The following is an 18,194-nucleotide window of genomic DNA, read 5'->3' on the forward strand; positions in this document are numbered from 1 at the left end:
AACATAGTTATGACACTGAAAAAATATATACTACTGCCCCTTTAACGCCCCTATTATTACAGCTTTGCAAGTGTGCTATCTAAATATTAGCATAGTTAAATGTTTAAATCCCTACTAACAGGGTTAGTAGGGATTGTTTCAGATCTGTTGTTTCAGATTATAAGCTGAAAGTGGTGGACGTTACAACAGTAATTTGCTTTCAAGTGGTTGATAGAAAGCACAGCATCAAATGAGGAATACTAATGAGGAGTGCTAATATTTGAAACACCGCTAAGCACAGTACATGTTTTTAAGGACACTTTGAATTTTATTTTATAAAGAAATATTCTAAGTGAACTTTTAGACCTTAAAAACATTTCAGCTGTGAACAACTTGCATGGAACAACACAATTACGGTCTTACAAACACGTTCGACCCATTCCAGGAAGCATCCAACTCAACATTCACTGAAGTTTTAATCTTTGAAGACTGTAAGGTAATTAGAGCAGATGTTACAGTTTACCATAATGTTGAAAAGTTAATATAGCCTTTTTCAATTAAAGGGTTTAATAAAGATTGAATTATCTTTAATTCAAGATACACATTTATAGTGCTAATACAGATATTAATAGGGACTGCTGATCCTTTAGAAAGATTCAGTTTAATTTATTAGATTAAATGTTTCTTTGTCTATTGCAAGTCTTTGATATGTGATCATTGTTTTTGCCATAGGCAGCCAGAGACTGAGTTGAACTTGTTTCTGCCATTTTATTGATCCAACAATGGAGGCATTTAAAATGACAACAGATTGAGATTTTGCTCAGCCTGTCACAATCACTGAAGTTGAGCAGGTGAAAAACATTTGCTGATTTTCAATTAATGTATATTTCCATATAATTTCTACACTTTGTTCTTGGTTTCATATTTTTTTCATAATAATAAATATTCTTAGAAAGTTTTAGTTCATATGTGCACTACACAAGCCATAAAGAGAAACTTATAGAAACAAAATGTCATTAAGACTCACACAGATCCAACTAAGTAAATTTCAGGGCTATCATAAAAAAATATCAGTATATGAAACACAATTGCCTTCCTCTGATTCAAACTACCAGCTGCAGTAATGATGTCAACTGTCAGCATCAGCTCCAGTCCAGTATCATCATCAGTAACATCAAGTTTCTCCAGCATCATTAATAAACAGAGTGTATATGATACATAGCTTACAGCAGCTGTGTCACCATACAGGAGAGATGTGTTCTGCTTCGTATAATTTCTCCGGATCCCAGGCCAAGAACGAGCCCTCTGCCCACCAGTGATGCACACAATCAGATAGCTACAGTCATGGAAGGCAATGTAAGGCAAATCTATTTTTATAGGATCATTCATAAACAAGCTAATACAAAGCGCTTTAAAAGACATCAATGAAAAGACAAAAAAACAAAGTATAAGAAAAACACTACATGAAACAAAAAGGTGTTAAAATACAAATATTGAAAGGCAAAAAAGATCTCAAACTGATTATTTGATCAAAGTTGAAATAATATAACATAAAAGTAATATTTTTAGCCCCGATTAAAAAAGAAGCAACAGATTCTATGCATCTCAGGTTTTCAAGGAGTTTGTTTCACAGCTCAGGATCATGGAAGCTAAATTCTTCTTTATTTTGTTTATTTTGGATCTTGCAAACACCAAGTAATCAAGTATTTAAACAACTGAGGGTTCTACGTGGTTTACAATGCACAAGCAGTGCAGAAATGTATTTTAGCCTATATCATTGCTTCATAGACCAATAACATAATTCTAAAATACATTATTTAATAAACAGGGAGCTAGTGCTCCAATTTAAAAATTGGTGTTATATAACATTTGGACTCTAGCAGCAGCATTTTTGGATAAGCTGCAGTTGCCTGATTGATTTTTACTAAGACCTGTACAGACACTGTAGCAGTAATCGAACGTACTGAAAGTAAATGCACCAGTTTTTCTCTGTCCTGTTTTGAAAGGAAATTCTTTATTCTGGTGTTAAGAAAATAGTAAGCTCATTTAGTAACAAACCTTATGTGACTGTCAAAATTTTGAGCAGTTTAAAACTACACCTGGGTTGCTTGCAGTCTTTGTGGACTTAAGTCTCAGTGAGTCTGGTTGAGTGCTGATCTCGTTTCCTCCCATTTAAGAGCTCACATCAGTGTGTCTAAACTCAGAGAATATGCAGCTTCTCTGGCCAGATCTGTGTGACTGCTGCTGACTTACAGCAGTTATGTTATGTACTCAGCATAACATGATAAAGGAAAGTATAAACATGAAACATTCACTGATATAAATGGTTGTTTAAGTCAAAATTTGTTAGGATAAAAGTTTTTAATAATTCAGGACTAAAACTCAAAGCTGCCCATTTAAAAATCTGCAAACTATTGGTTGCCAAGCCCCATTGCCAATACTTAAGAAAAAAAAAGCAAATTTAGGCAAATCTTTTAGCAGGCCAGTAATATCAGCCATTCTCTACTAAAAATCACTGGTACTAATTGGTTTTACAGAAATTTACACAAAGATTTTGACATCTAATGTGCTCAGACAGAATCTGAATTTTATAAGCAAAATATGGTTTTGGTTGAATGACCAAAATTATATTTATAGGCCACCTTAATAATTTTGGTTATACAGCTGTAGAATAATAATAAAGAAAAATGTGCAATGAATAAACGCGGTCCCCCTTTTCTCCAGGGCAGCTTCCAGTATCTAGCAGTTACTTATTATTACCGAGTGGTTTTGACAGCAATAATAGCTTAAATGGCAAAACAAAAAGCAAAATAAAAAAAATAAATAAATGCTAAATCCTGTCTGTGATGACAGGGTAGTAATAAAATGGTTCAAAGTGAAAGCAATTACAAATGCAGCCTAAATGGCTTTTCAGCCAAAATTTCAGACTTGTTTTGTTTTGTTTTCTGACAATGAAAGCATTGAAATAAGTGAATGAGAGCAGCTGCTTTGGGAATTCAGTCATCACAAAATACAGCTGTTGTGAGCAAAGAGAAAAGGAAATAATACAACAGAGCTAAGCTTGCTGAGAAATGCTAAGTGATGAAATGGATGGATCTGCTAATTCATGAAGAACATTGTGACCTGCATGTAATATTTTTACGTTATTAACGTAATATTTTTACGTTATTTCAGGCAAAATACAATAAATCAACAAGAATTAGTTCGTGTTGGAGCTGAGAAATTAGTTCAGAATGAACTATGAATAAGAATAAATAATGAATGAATTAATTCATTTTAATCTGGCAGGCTGAATTTTAAGCTTGTTCTTGGTAAGGATGAATGACTTTGGGGTGTTTCCAGTTTGTTTGAGCATTACAATTGCCAGATTGGCATCTGTACCCCCTTTTATTTGCAATTACCTAAAGTAGATGTTTTCTAAATGACTTACCAACCTCTTATCCCTCTATTACCATTCTAGTGTAGAATGATAGACTTCAGTTTAATTGGAAGTGGTTACATAACCCTTTACTAGACTGATGGGAGGAAACAAGGCTTTTACTAATCTGTTTTCTCATTGCCAGTGTTGTAACAAACATCTATATTCTCTAATAAACAGTCAAAATTATTGCTTTCATAGAAGATGTCACACTTCCAAAAATCAATCGAATGCTTTTTCTCGTTCTACGTTTACTGGAATGCTTTCTTTTGTTTTTAGGAAAGAAATTGTTTAGAATCTGTTGCGTATTTCTTTCATAGTTGAGATTACAAATTAGAACCTGACATTAATCAAGACTTGCCTTGACACATAAATTCAAACGCATTTCAAAAATACCTTTTTACCATGACAAATTTTAATGTCTGGATGGAAAACATCTGACAAAACATTGAGCTCTTATGAAACATTTAGCTCAATTTGAAATGTTGACATGAAATTGCTTAGGATTGTAGGCACTGCAATCATCAGGCTGTAAATGGTGTTGGGTATTAAGTAAAGTTGCTGAAGGACAGTCAGAAGACCCAATGACAGGACAACTGTGATGATCCAGATCTAGAAAGAGCAAGTAGTCAATCAATGAAATGGCCAAGTTATGTAGAATTGGCAAGCAAGTCTGGCAATTTTATGATTGCAACATATTCATACAGCATTAAAGGAGATGACATTTAAGATCTTATAAACCCTAAAGATAAAATGAGTGGCAGAGATGAAACACTGCCATACTTAGTGCAGCACTATAACACAACTTTAAACAGAAAGAACTAATGAAACTGTGATGATTTATCACTTTTACTCTCTTGAATTAATCACTTTATATTGCTTCTGTGCTCAGCACCTTGCATAAACACATCAGTAATATGCAATTCTGAAAATGGGAGTCAAAGACCAAAAAAAAAAAATGAAGTTGGTGTTTAGATTTGTCCATCCATTTAAAAGAACCCTAGAAAAAAAAAAAAAAAAAAATGAAGTTGGTGTTTAGATTTGTCCATCCATTTAAAAGAACCCTAGGATTCAAAAATGGAAAATATGTGACAAAACAGAATTTCAAGGAACCATCAGAAAGAAAAACCTAAAAAAATAAAAAAATATATAATGGTTTTACTTTACTTTACAATCAGGGAGCAGAAGGAGAAGTTCTGAACGATGACATCGATTTTCTGCACTGTTTTAAATTGTAGTTTGTAATTTGGCTGTGGAGGCCGAGAAATGAGCAAAGCCATTCAGTCCGTGTTTGCCATTCTTCCAAATAATTAATTAACATTAACACCCATCTTATTCGGCTTGGTACTTCTCTCTTCGCAGTGGGATGGTTGTTTACAGTGCAGGCAATTCCAGTGACCTTTGTAGTGTTGAACTGACATGACATACGTCACGGGCAAATGTTAGCGATTGGGTAAAATGTAAAACTTCCACACTTCTAGCAAACAATTGTTTTTCATTAGCAGAGGGTCTGGGCACTCTCTACGAAGCAAAGCGTAGGACAAGGAGATTTACCAAATTAGGGAAAATGTGTTATTTTACTAAAAATTTAATCATAGCTAATTTTGTTATTGTTCTTAAATGTTTAAGAACAGCACAGTACAAAGAGGTGCTAACAGATACTGTATAAGATTCAATCAAAAAAGGAGGAAGAGGGTGGGAGGGTAGGTATCACTCCACAGCAGTGTTTCTCAATGCTGTTTCCCAGGAACCACTGTCCTGCATATTTTGGAAGCGTCTCTGCTCCAGCACACCTGATTCAAATTATAGCATTAAGTCCTGCATGTCATCAAGAGCTGTAGAAACCTGTTAATCACCCATTATTGGGGCCAGGTGTGTGGAAGATGGGAAACACCTGAAACATGTAGGACAGTGTTCTCTCAGGAACAGGATTTAGGAACATTGTTCTAAAGAGAACACAGTCTCAAAGAACAATGCTGCCCAGTCATATTGTACTCCTGAACAGAGCTGTTGACAGAATGTTTCAAACGGGACATAGCATCTTCTATCCTCTGCTTATGAGATGGAGGGGCAGCTTTCTTCCAGGTGAATAATATTAAAAATATTGCAATTAATGTAATGAATACTACTACTTCATTGGCCTGGTGTGTTGATATTGATGTACCTGAAGAGACAACCCCCAATAAAGCAGTTATTGAAATTTGTTTAGTATTTATCTTACATATAAAGGGCTGTCTGAAAAACTGCCTCAGACTTCAAACCTTTTGGGAGGCAAAGAAAGACATCTCAGAGTTAAAGTAAAGATCGACATCCTTCAGTAAAAAATTGGAAGACTGCTAGCTATGCTAGCTACTAGTAAAAGATGTTAAAGTCAGTTTAAACTCCATAATCAATATGTCTTTGTTCCTAAATAGTCTTGAGAAGTATAACAGAGACTCTGGAATGAGTTCATATCTGTAGCAGGAGCTTAGGTCAGTTTTTAAAAAACCGAGGTTTACTTTAAACAAGAAAAATATCCAAAAAGTCTCAATTAACATCTTAAAGGTTTTGATGTTCCTAATGACATAAACCACAGTAATCAAAGTTTTTGATACATAGCACTTACTTAAAGATAGATCATGTAAATACAGAAAATGGTCTTTCAGCTGTTGATGGCTTTGTAGGCCAGGAAAACCCAGAAAATTAACAAAGAGGTTATTCTACTAAAATCAGTCACTGCGGTTATTTATCACAAGTTTATGAAATCTAATTAGTAGAAAATCAGGGTTTCTAAAGCCGACAATACGCATAAAAGCTTTATAACTTGAAATATATCAACAATTTTCCAAACCAACAGTATTATGCAAAACATATTGCATTGTGGTGAACTGGTCAGTGCATGAGTGTTTTATTGTTGTTTGTTTTCTGGTTATTTTCCACTATTGTGCTATGCGTTTCAGGCTAATGTGTGTACAGTAAATCAGTATCAGGCATAGACACGATGGCATAGATGCAATCAACTGGTCACAAAATATTTTTATGAATGCTAAAACGGAGAATAGAAATAAATTAAACACCTTTGACAGATTTAAGTAACACATTGATGTGGCAGCCTGTCATAAGCACGACAGCCAACATTTTTCTGTTTATGTGACAGACAGATGAAGCGAGGTAGCAGATGTGAACACACACTCACCTTTTTATTCCCTTTCTTCCCAGCACAGATAACAACTGCTAAAGACGAATGAATCTGCCTGAAAACAGGAGAAAATAACAGGCTTATTAAATGTGTGCAGACCTCAAACAAATAGCTTCTAACATAAATATTCACAATTTATCTGTTGAGTAGAACATGCTTGTGGATAAAATCTTCACAAAACACACACCACCATTTTTACTTATGTCTCATCCAGGTTTGCTCATCAAAAATAAAATAAAATATATTGGCCACGCTTGTCTATAAGTTGCAAATGTCCACGTTGTTTGTACCTTGAGGTTATCCTTAGAGTTTTAAAATGTTTTGTTTTTTTTCATAGTTAATTGACTTTTTATTTTTCCAGGTTATTATTGACAAAATTGTAGGATTTTTTTTTTCCATAAATGGTCTTTTGTGTGCAAACGTCCAGCACATACATACATATGTGAGAGTCTGTGGGGAGTGGGCGCATGTACCTTTTAAAAAAAACTTAATTGGTTAGTTAACTTTTGTTAACTAACCAACAAAAATGCTGCATTTCCATATGCTAAACATGACTGTGCAGTGAAGCTATGAGTAAACAGACTTTTATACAGTCAAAAGGTCTGTCAAAAGTCTGTTACCATTATTGTATATCCTGCACAGCTAAATTACCCAACAACAATACACACTGAAATGTACTTTTCCATTGAGCTGTGCATTATGTAATTTGTCATATTTACTAGTCATAAATATGAGTCTTTAAATATTTATTTAAATTCAGCAAAAAATGTGAAAAAAAGAAAAGAAATAGAAGCTCAAGTGGATAAATATTACACTCTGAATTCCTGTTTTTTTTATATGAATTCATTTAAAAGACTAACAATATGTAAAAGCTGAGTATTCAAGTCATTACAACTAGGGCATGCTTTAGTATGACAAAAATGAATGAGCATGAGACAGTGTAATGCTATTTAGAGAGATGTGAGTGCATGATAAAAGGCAGAAATTCAGCTCACTTTGTAACAGCCTCAGATCTCATCAATCAAACAGATTTAAAGCTAGTGATAAAGGAGCTAGGGCTAGCAGTACACTAACAAATCAGACAGCATGGATAAATCTCTGCTGTATTAAAATATACCACATTTACTGGTTTGTCTACAATTTATAGCTGTATGTGCAAGATTCTGTGTGATAAAAATCATAAAGCAATAACATTGCATGATTTAGAAAATAAAATCTCAGGTCAAAGTCAGCATATGCTGATATCGTTAAACTGCAACTACTACTGGATCTTTATTGAAAACAAGCCATTATATACACAAATAACATCTAAACGGTTCACTTTACGTTTTAAACTTTCAGAACAAATGAAAGATCAACAATCATTGCCAGCAAAAGCCAAAGGCTAAATGCAATTCAACTCAATAGACAGCATAAGTATCTTTAATGTATCTTATTGCGATAAAGGATTTAGATTACAGCAAGCTTTGAGATGTAAATATGTCACTACGGAAGAAACAGTCCTGTTTCCACAATAAGATATCTGCCTATTGAATGTAGAGATTTGTTCTATATTCATTAGGCAAGAGGCACAGAAACACAAAGGTGAGCTTATCTCCATTACCAGCTGTGCACTTACTATAGTAAAGTTATTTTTACTTAGAAAACTATCTCAAGCATATGTTCAAATTAGCTGGGGAGATCTTAAGAAGTCTTAGAAGTAAAAAAAAAAAAAAAAGAGAGAGAGAGAGAGAGCAAAAAGTAAAAAAAATAAATAAATCATGTTTGCGGTACCTGATAAATACTTTTCTTTCCCACAACATAAACACAATTATTGAGGTGTCTAAAGGTACAAGTTAAAAGCTTGGCAATATAAATATGAACTATACATCTCTATGACTAATCTGGTGGTGAGTAGGTAACCTTTGAATACATTCATACAGCTTATCTTCAGCTACTGCAGCACCAAGAGAGGCCCACTTTACGTCATTTTGAGCACAGTAATTTTTGAATGCCATGATCTAGAGTAAACAACATCTATCATAAATAATGTCTTTAGTCACTAACAGATTTTAATCTTTCTTGGCTCTTATAATTCAAGCTTCGGCCCATGCCAGCTTCAAATTACATCAAACATTTGGCAACTACACCATTTGCTACACTAAAATCTTTTTTTCAAAATAAGATCGAGCCTATAGTCTACTTTTGCCACACAAGATATCTGTCAAAAACTAAGCTTGCAATGTAACTTAAATATAGAAGATTTCATGGGCAAATATACATTTTAAAATCAGAAAAACTAGCATAAAACTTTAAAAAATATTAATAAGTCAAAATAAACCTTTTCAAATTTTCTAAAACAGTAACAAGTAAACTTTAAAAGCCACTTTTCAGTAGATTGACTTCTCTTCCACCCACAACATGTGTAGCATTAGTGTGAAGTGACCCAATTGGGCCCAATTAAACATTGTTAGAAAAGCAACTGGATGGGCTTACAAAGTTTCAGTGTCCTCAAAATAATGATGTAATATGCTTTAGTGCTACATCCTCAAAAGTAAAACATGTCCTTTCTGCAGAAACATGAATCTTTAAACTTCATCCATTCACTGTTGCACACTATGGCAAAACCCCTGCATTCCTTAATAATCCACGAGTAAGCCCAACCACAACTGGAAAGAAACAAAGTTGTACAAATAATTGCATTTTGGCCGTTAAGCCACTTCATATAATCCATATTAAAGCCAGTTCATGACATTTTAGCCCATGGTTATGTCGAGTGTACATTTCGACATTTGCAAATTTCTTGGCATACAGTAACTGTAGCAGACAAGGTGTGTCACCTCTAAAGACTGTAGGCTGAATGCTTTGTAAAACATTTTTCCATAACTCAAACTCTTACTGTACATTTTGAACTATTGCATCTTAGCTGAACTAAACCTACAAAAATAGCCTAGAATGCGTAGCACTTCATGAATACGTAAAACTTGCTCATTTAAAGGCACATATGCAAATTCCATTGAATTCTTAGCAAAAAGATTCAAGCTGGATGACATGTTTGAGATTTCCATGGCACAACTGTGCCATCAAGAGGACACGTCATGAAAATGCAATTGGACTGAAAAAAAGCTAACTATAATAGGAAAAGGAAACTATGATATTTTTTTTGCCCTTTTGAAAGAGGTGTTGCCTGGTGTGATGTGTACACATCAAATGCTTTAGCATCAGTGCTAAATATGGGAAGCAAACAAGGAAAGCATGCCAAAAATGTCTGGTACAGGACCACATCTCAACCACTGTAATTATGCAGCGGTCTATGTAGATTAAATCCATCTAGTGTTCCACATTTATAATGTTTTCTCTTTTTTTCACTTTTTACTTCTTTTAATTACCTGGGTACATCCGATTTTTCGTCGGATCAGATGCCAAAATGGATCCGGTGTTTCTTGGACTTTAGGTTACAAACAGCAGCTCTCAAATCAATCATGGCTGCTTACAAGCTGAGATACTCCAACAGTAAAACTGAGCAAGAAGTTCCTGAATGGTTAGATAAACTTAGTGAACACCAGATAATGCTGTTCATTAGTGCAAAGTGACCACGCTGACAGCTGAATAATACAATACTACACAAGGACCAAATATTATGAAAACCAATGGAGTTTTCTTATAGAATGTACTGGATGAAAATAATTATATGTATACTGAATAAAGCCTCAATAGCCAATCTGAACCGTATTTAATCTAAGTCCGAGCCGAGTCCCAGCTCTGATTTGAAAAGAGATAAAGATTAGGATAAAGTCATTAAATCTGCCAGGGGTATGAATAATTTTGAATCAACTGCATGTGTGCATATAATTATTCTATAGGGTGCGTTTCTGTAAAAGAAAAAAAAACAAAGCACTTCCAGTTCTCTGTGCAAGCTGATGTTTTCCATTTCAATATCACTTCTTCCACCATTTAATATAATAAATAACAATTACACTTGTTGTCATAGGTTCTAGCTTTTGACTCACATGTGAGTTTCAGTCTTAAACCTCTGATTTCATGTCCAGGCCTGACCTTGAATTGTAGAATCCCCATATAATGGATTATTTAGAATGTTTAGAATACATGCATTATTTATGTATTGGATTGTGGCAGTCCAGGCACTCCACAGTAGTCTCCCATTAAATCTAAAAAATAAAGCAAGTCTGCCACCAAGTGGACATCAATAATGCGTGCAATACCAAACCTTTACCGCCTGGAAAGTTGTGCGTGCACAAAATTCCCTGTAGGCTACTATATGTTTTATGTTGGGATTGTTTTGTTCTGTGCAAAGCATTTTATTGCCTAACGTTTTCTTCTATGGTGTGTCACTTGCACCACATGGCACCGCACCTTCGGAAATTGGATTGCAAGTAAATTTTAGATTTAGATTTTTAAAATGGCTAACGGTGCTCACCGTCTACTTTGAGTCAAAAAATAAATGAGCAACGTTTAAAAATGTATATGTTAAAAAGCAAACATTAACTGAAAAATCTTACAAAAAAAGCGCCTCCCTCGCTCCAAGGGCTTTGAGAAAACTATTACATTACCGTTTAGTTGGATCTGGTCGGTCGTGAAATGGAGCCAGCTGCACGAAATCAGTCACTAATTAAGACAAGCTATTAAAACGGCTTTTGGTAAAACTCAGCCTAATTGTTTCTGTAATATCCAAACGTTCGCTTAAAAAAATGACCAACGATATTTCAAAAAAGAAAGGCAAGAGTTCAAGCGAGAAAAAGGTGAAAAGAAAAACTAAAAGAAGGGAGACCTACGCTATGTACATCTATAAAGTTCTAAAACAGGTGGGCGAGGTAAAGACAATCACAGTTGGTCTTTTCCCCGTTTTAAACTGCTCCAACATGTTTTGTTTTACTCGCCTGTAGGTTCATCCGGATACAGGCATTTCTAGCCGTGCCATGAGTATAATGAACTCCTTCGTGAACGACCTGTTCGAGCGAATCGCCACCGAAGCGTCTCGTCTGGCTCAGTACAACAAGCGCTCCACCATCACCAGCAGGGAGGTGCAGACCGCCGTCAGACTGCTGCTGCCCGGGGAGCTGGCCAAGCACGCCGTGTCCGAGGGCACCAAGGCGGTGACGAAGTACACCAGCTCCAAGTGAACATTTCAAATGAAATCTGCGTTTTCTGCGGGTTTGTTTTTTTGTTTTGTTTGTTTTGTTTTGTTTTTTTCCCCCCACCTAAATAAATGCATATAAAAACGGTCTACATTTTGTTGCATTTGTTCTTTTTTTTTCTCATTTTTCATTTCTAAAATGGTGCATTTATAATCTACGCTAGGTGGCAGCATTGTATATATTATAATCTGGCAAAACCGCAGTGGAAGCTCACATCGGCTCTGTACGGGAAAATGGAGGCGCTATGAGGAGTTTTTAAAATGCAAATTGCTTAAAATAAATTAAGGGGTTTTTTGGGGGGGGGGTTTCCCCACTATAATTTTAAATTGGCATCAATCTTGTTTCACATCTTATTGGATGTAAAATCTAGCTAAAGGTTGTACAAGGCCTTTGACAAAGTCTATCATTCACCAACTGCATAACCTTTTTAAATTTTCCCTTTTTGGGATTTTTCTTTTCACGTTTGGGAGCAACTTGTTTTATGCATAACTTGAGCCAACCGTACATATACTTGTACATTTAACTTAACTGCATCCCTTACTGTTTCTGTTAAAATGCAATCTTTTTATTTTTTTTTTGGTTTACTTTGTATGGCACCATTCACAAAAATCTCAAAATTCTCAGTGGATTAAATTTATTTACAGAAATGTGTTTATTCAGTCCAATCATTTTGGCAGATTAAAGTTACTAATTCAGTTCTAGTTAGAATGCAATCAAGTTCCCTTAGAAAATGTAATTGTTTTACTTAAGTGTTACAAAATAAACGAGCTACAAAGTCTCATTGTCTACATCCACTTATCGCAGCGTAAAGATCTTGTCTAATTCTCAAATCTGAACATCTCAGATGAGCCTCAAAAGTCTTGGTCTCAGTAGGTTGTAATTATTCTACACTTTGACAGTCGTATCACAGAGTTTTCCCATGATAGTCATGAATCAGACGTGATTAGCTTTAAATGCCTTCCAAGTGTTTTGTTTGGTGCATGTACAGCTGTTGGTGTGTCTTTTGGGAATTGAATTTCTCTTGGGGCCAACAGACCAGCAGTATGTAATATTCATATACTTTGATCCAGCCCTCTAGTTTAGGGCTTTGTCATTTATTTAGTGACAAAACTTTGATTTTTTTTTTTCTGGGGTTGGAGGCCTACATGTCCAAAATCAAGGTTTCCCACACTGATTAAGTGGTTGCAGCTGATCATGCTGCCACAGCTTATTTTACAGCCTTTTGATTGCTAACCATACCAAATACAAGCTACATTTTTCTAATTGGTGGGGAACTGTCATCCAGTTAGGAATTTTCAATCCTTCCCCTTGTGTTCCTAATCATCAGCTCTTATGAATCTGAAATCAAAGGCAGCACCTGTTTGAGGATGCTCTGAGAGCGCAGCAGCAGGAACAGGTGAGGAACCAAACAGGTGGCTGAGATATTAAAAGACTTCAACAGACTCACTGACAGGCAGACAAATAAATTCAACAGCCATTGATGCCTCTAGTGTGTTTTACAATATCACACTTATATCTGCAACTATATGGAAAAAAAAAAACAAAACAACTGAATCTAATCTTTTCTAGGAGCATGTTCCATTTCTGTATTTTACACAAAGATGCTGCTATCGCTATGGTGTTTTATGTAAAATGTTTTTAAAAAAGCATATATTTTTTAATAACAATGTATTAGATAAAGCAGGGAAAATGCTAAAATGTCTGCAGTATTTGTGCACAGAATCTGGAGTTATAACAGACATCTCTCTCAATTGAGAATCACATCCTAGTGATTGTATATTTTTAGGCAAATTTTTGGATTTGTAACAAACTTTACTCTTAGTACTGAATAAAACTCAGAAGTAAAAAAAAATATTTTTTTTTCTATTTGAGTACAGCTATAATTGTCTTTATCATAGTGGCTTCCATTTGATATTTTATTGAAATATAAATTTTCTCTAAATTATTTCAGTTTGAGGTGCTGAACAGTGGTGCAATTGGGAGCAACACTGTTCAGCAGTCAAAGACACAGTCTCCCTGTGCCTTTGTAAAAATGGATCCCTTTAGCATCATACTTCTACCACCATGTTTCACCATTAGGTTAGGGTGTGCAGTGTTTTCTGCAATATGTGCCAATTTCACTGTGACGAAGAAGCTCATTATTGTCCACGTGTCTGGTTCATTCAGACACGTGGACAAAGCATAGGTCAAAGCAAACTGCAAACAGTGCTTCTTATTGCTTGCATTTCACAACAACATTGTGATTAACAAAATATGAAAATGTTCAAAGGGCATTAATACTGTTGCAAGACATTTTTCGTGTTTTAAAACAGATCAAGTATTGGGAATTTAGTATTGGTCACAAAATGTATCTTCCCCTAATCTGATGAGAAAACACCCCAGTGATTATATAACTAAGAAATGGGTAAAAACATGCGGGTTTGAAAATCTTTTATTTAAACTAAGAAGCAAAAACATGTGCTTTTCTTTATTGAAGCAGTTTTTATAAACATTTTTCTTGAAATAGTCTGAGAGTATCTTTACGTTCAGTTTTTATAATTGAGAAATTCAATTCAGTTGTATTAAACGCTTTCTGCCTGACAGCATGCAAATGTTTTAAACTGCACACTGTACTGACAAACTAAATGCGGAAATACTGAATTGCTCGACTTTTGAAATCCCTTTTACCTACATAGTTTATATATGTGTATCGCCAAAGACCATTATTCAGTTAATAGGATGGCATGTTTATGAGGTAACAGAGGGAATAAAGCAGCATTGATTCCTTGTTATGCATTTTAATCAGGGTTTTAAAAGATGACAGTGAATAGCTACTTGATTACAAGATAATGACAGCAGCGTTTGCGCCGGCTCAATCTGCATAAAATGGAGGAACTGATAAAGGTCTCTCTAATTAGGATGCTGTTTACATCAGACTTTACGTACACCTATTAGACAACACTTATCAGCATCCCACAAAGCCAGGCTCACTGCCATAACGCACTTGGGTGTGACTCCCGCCACTGACTGTTATTGTTGAGATAACCCATTTCAGATGTTTCTCAGTTTTCCACCTAATGACATGAAATCTACTGATGTTAACATGAGGGTGATACAGCCTCTGATGGCAGCGACTTTGCCGATGATTATCTTGGCCATTTAGGTTTTGCATCTTGCACCCCTCTCCTGCCCGGCCTAGTTGGTAGTCATCGTCGTCTGCTTTAGGCAGGCTGCTATGAACACATTATGGATGGGTGCATTAGTGAGTGATGCAGAGCTTGGGATGGCTTGCCTTGTTTTCATGTGAGAGTGCATCATTAGAAAATGTTCCACTTGGCAGGGAAGCGCGTATTAACTGCAGCCACAATGAAATGAGGTTGTGATAGATGGTTAAAGTTATAAAGGACTATTAAGTTGAAATATGAACCTTTCAATTGTCATGATGAAACAGAGGGTTATTTGCGTGGTGATCAGCGCATTGAGAGACAATTGGAATCTGCACAGGCCCGATACGATGCATTATAGGCGGAGCGGTCCGAGCTGAAAGAATACAGAAAAAAGTAATCATGCCTCCATGAGTTTGGCGTTACTGTTCAATTCAAGCCTCGATAAATTCACGCAACTTTTTCACCAACATTTCCGCCACTGTGATGACAACTGAAGACGATTTACAGATGGCGCTCTCTGTGTAGGTCCTGCGGCGGATGCTTACAATCAAATGAAGTAAACTAGCCTTGATTGTTTATCTGAGAATCTTCTAACAGCAGCAAGTTCCCAAGGCACATGTCAATGTGTCTGTTAAAATAAGAATAATCACAGATGTAAATCAGAAACCAGCTCCTCATATTGCCAGCAGCCAATTAAGGTTGCTCATTATCTATTGTCATGTTTCCATGGTACCCTACAAGTTGTTGCAACACCAGAATACAAACTTCTAGCGCCCTTTATTTTTCATTTACTGAACGTAATCTAATACATGCAAAAATTGCTGAATTATTCATACCTTTTTCTCACACATTTTTACATTAATATCACACATTTATGATTGAATTTGCAGGTGTTTCACATGTGTATCATATTGAAATACGCATGGCTTTCAACATCTTTTATATGTAAAAATCTTAAAAGTTTGATATTAAAATGCATTCAGTTCTCTTTACTTTGATACCCACCAATAAAATCCAGTGTAATTGACTTTGTAAATCCAGTGTAAATGAAGTCCCACTTTGTACAATTCAAACCTGAGTGAAAATACAATTGTTCTGTGACAGGATTAAAAGTTTTCTGGATAACATGATTAAGCAAATAGCATAATGAAGACCAAGAAACCCAGCAGAACATTAGACGATCCACAGCTTAGGTAAGAAAATCTATCAACCATTTAACTATCAATGGTGCATTCTACAAATCTGGACAGTATTAAAGAGTGGTAAAAAGAAATCAACAGAAAGTCTTGCTTTAAATTTACCTCAAGCCATACATGTAACACAGCAAACATGAAAGAAAATTATTTCTTATTGCCAGAACCAAATGTCACTTTTGGACCTACATACAAAACACATATGTAAAGGGAAAACTAGCACTACGCACAACTCAGATCACACCATCCCCACCGTGGTAAAAGGCGATGGCTGTAAGGATTCTTTTGTTTCTTCAGCATTTGACGCATGAATTGAGGATTACTGTCCAGCAGAGCAGCAACCCTAAACATACAGCCAAAACCACCACTGAGTGGTTTAAATCAAAGCAACTTTATTTGTTCGAATGGGCAAGTCAAAGTCCAGACAAATATTTGACAAGGCTTAAAAATTGCTGAAGATACTATTCATCTAATCTGATGGAGCTTGAACCATTTTGAAAAAAAAAACAAACAAAAAAAAACAAATAATAATAATTAACTGGGAAAATAAATTCATCCTCTATATCTGCACGACTTGTTGGAGGCCAAGTTCAAAAATCTTGATGGTGTCGATGTAGTGAAAGGAGATTCTTTTGGGTCTGGACACAACAATTATGCATATTTTGCTATGTTATGTTTAGTTTTCTTTGTAGTTTTGAAAACAAGGAATCCTTTCCCATCCAATTCGCATTAATGCACTTCTTCATTGTGTTTTACACACAAGTCTGATAAAATAGTTTGAGGCAGAAGTGAGACTTTCTGACTGTAATTTGTAATTTTTTTTTTTCTTGGCAGTTCAAAATGCAAATTAATTGCTCCCTTCAATTCTGAGTTACCCAATAATTCAACACCATCTCAAAGCTACTCACAGAAAAATCACATGTAAATCATAAAACTAAGAGGCACCTGATGGATAAATGAGCACTTCCTTGCTATTATGGCGTTCGACTCTCTTTGGTTGCTCCGACTCCATCTTAAACTAAGAGCAGTTCCAATTGCAAGCCCATTAGCATTTAATATTACTGTAATTACTGTGTACATTTCATTATGTTCTCAGTATATTAAATGGCTGCTCCGTGTGGTGGGAGGGTTGTAGTTTAATCTCTTCCTGTATTAATGTGTGGCACAGTACTCAAAATAGCATTAAGGGCCTCATAATCAGAGGGAACTAATTGCCTATGATTGCATAAATGAAGTGGCTGGCTCTCATCAGAGGCTGCTGTTGATGTCCAGCCTCTCACTGCCCAGGGGACAGAAAGGTGGTTGACCACAGAGCAGAAAAACTTGAAAAGGCACCTACTGGTGGGTAATATTAGGAAACCAAAGATCCAATATGTCCACAGGGGGCTATGAGGGCAGGGGGTGCTGCTGCTGTTTTTTTTTTGTTTTTTTTTTTCTTGTCATCAGAGTTGCCTTCGCTTCACAGAGGAGGAAAAAAAAAAGAAAAAAAGAAAGATACAAAACACGAATGCCCACCATATGAGAAATGAATTTATCGAAGTGGCTGTCTTTTTCCCCATTAGTAAGTGTTTAGTTCAGCGTTTTAAATAATTGCGTTACCAGGAATGATATTTAAAATACATTTGGGAGTCAATGAGGCAGGAAAGTGCCTACATGTTTTGCTGATGACACCCGGGCCATTTGGAAGACATCAAAGTAGAGAGGAGGTAGCCCAGATGCATATTATAAACTCATTATGTATATCATTTAAAAGGATGTACTCCAGCCGCAAAAACAATATTCCTAGTCTCTCTCTTTGGTAATGTGTGTTTTCAAAGTTGAAACTCTTACTCGTGTTCTGTTTAATGTGGCATCTATTACCAAACTGTAACATGAAATAAATGACCTTGATTTCCATACAGGAACAGTCATTAAGGTACAGAAGACATGCCGCTATGCCTCTGTGTTTTCAGATGCAAAATAAGGTAAAATCCTCTTCAATTCTCATGTTCTCCACCTGTGGCGCAAAACCTTGTTTTCTGCCAGTATCTGCATATATTCCACTCACAGAGGGGGATAAATATGTGTGTATGTTTTAATGCGTTGTGGATCAACTATAACAGAGGACAGAGGGTTGTATATATATATATATATATATATATATAT

General features: G+C 35.6%; 1 protein-coding gene and 1 long non-coding RNA gene across 3 annotated transcripts; one reads left to right on the forward strand and one right to left on the reverse strand.

The window, feature by feature from the left end:
- Positions 1-3,790: 3,790 nt before the first annotated feature.
- LOC103135764 (uncharacterized) lies at positions 3,791-6,633 on the reverse strand. The gene is made up of 2 exons (XR_475963.1): positions 6,573-6,633; positions 3,791-4,009 (listed from the first exon to the last, which is right to left on the reverse strand). It is a non-coding gene; the product is annotated as an uncharacterized LOC103135764 (long non-coding RNA).
- Positions 6,634-11,147: 4,514 nt separating this feature from the next.
- h2bk1 (H2B.K variant histone 1) lies at positions 11,148-11,778 on the forward strand. 2 transcript variants are annotated; one of them, XM_007548657.2, is made up of 2 exons: positions 11,148-11,386; positions 11,459-11,778. In XM_007548657.2, the coding sequence occupies exons 1-2, from the start codon at positions 11,264-11,266 to the stop codon at positions 11,693-11,695; spliced, it is 360 nt and encodes a 119-aa protein (XP_007548719.1). In that variant the 5' UTR covers positions 11,148-11,263; the 3' UTR covers positions 11,696-11,778. The 2 variants fall into 2 exon arrangements, with proteins under 2 accessions (XP_007548719.1, XP_007548720.1); XM_007548658.2 differs by having other exon boundaries at positions 11,173-11,377.
- Positions 11,779-18,194: the final 6,416 nt, after the last annotated feature.

The sequence above is a fragment of the Poecilia formosa genome, unplaced genomic scaffold, assembly GCF_000485575.1.
Source record: "Poecilia formosa unplaced genomic scaffold, Poecilia_formosa-5.1.2 Scaffold27, whole genome shotgun sequence".
In the NCBI taxonomy this organism is placed as follows: Eukaryota; Metazoa; Chordata; class Actinopteri; order Cyprinodontiformes; family Poeciliidae; genus Poecilia; species Poecilia formosa.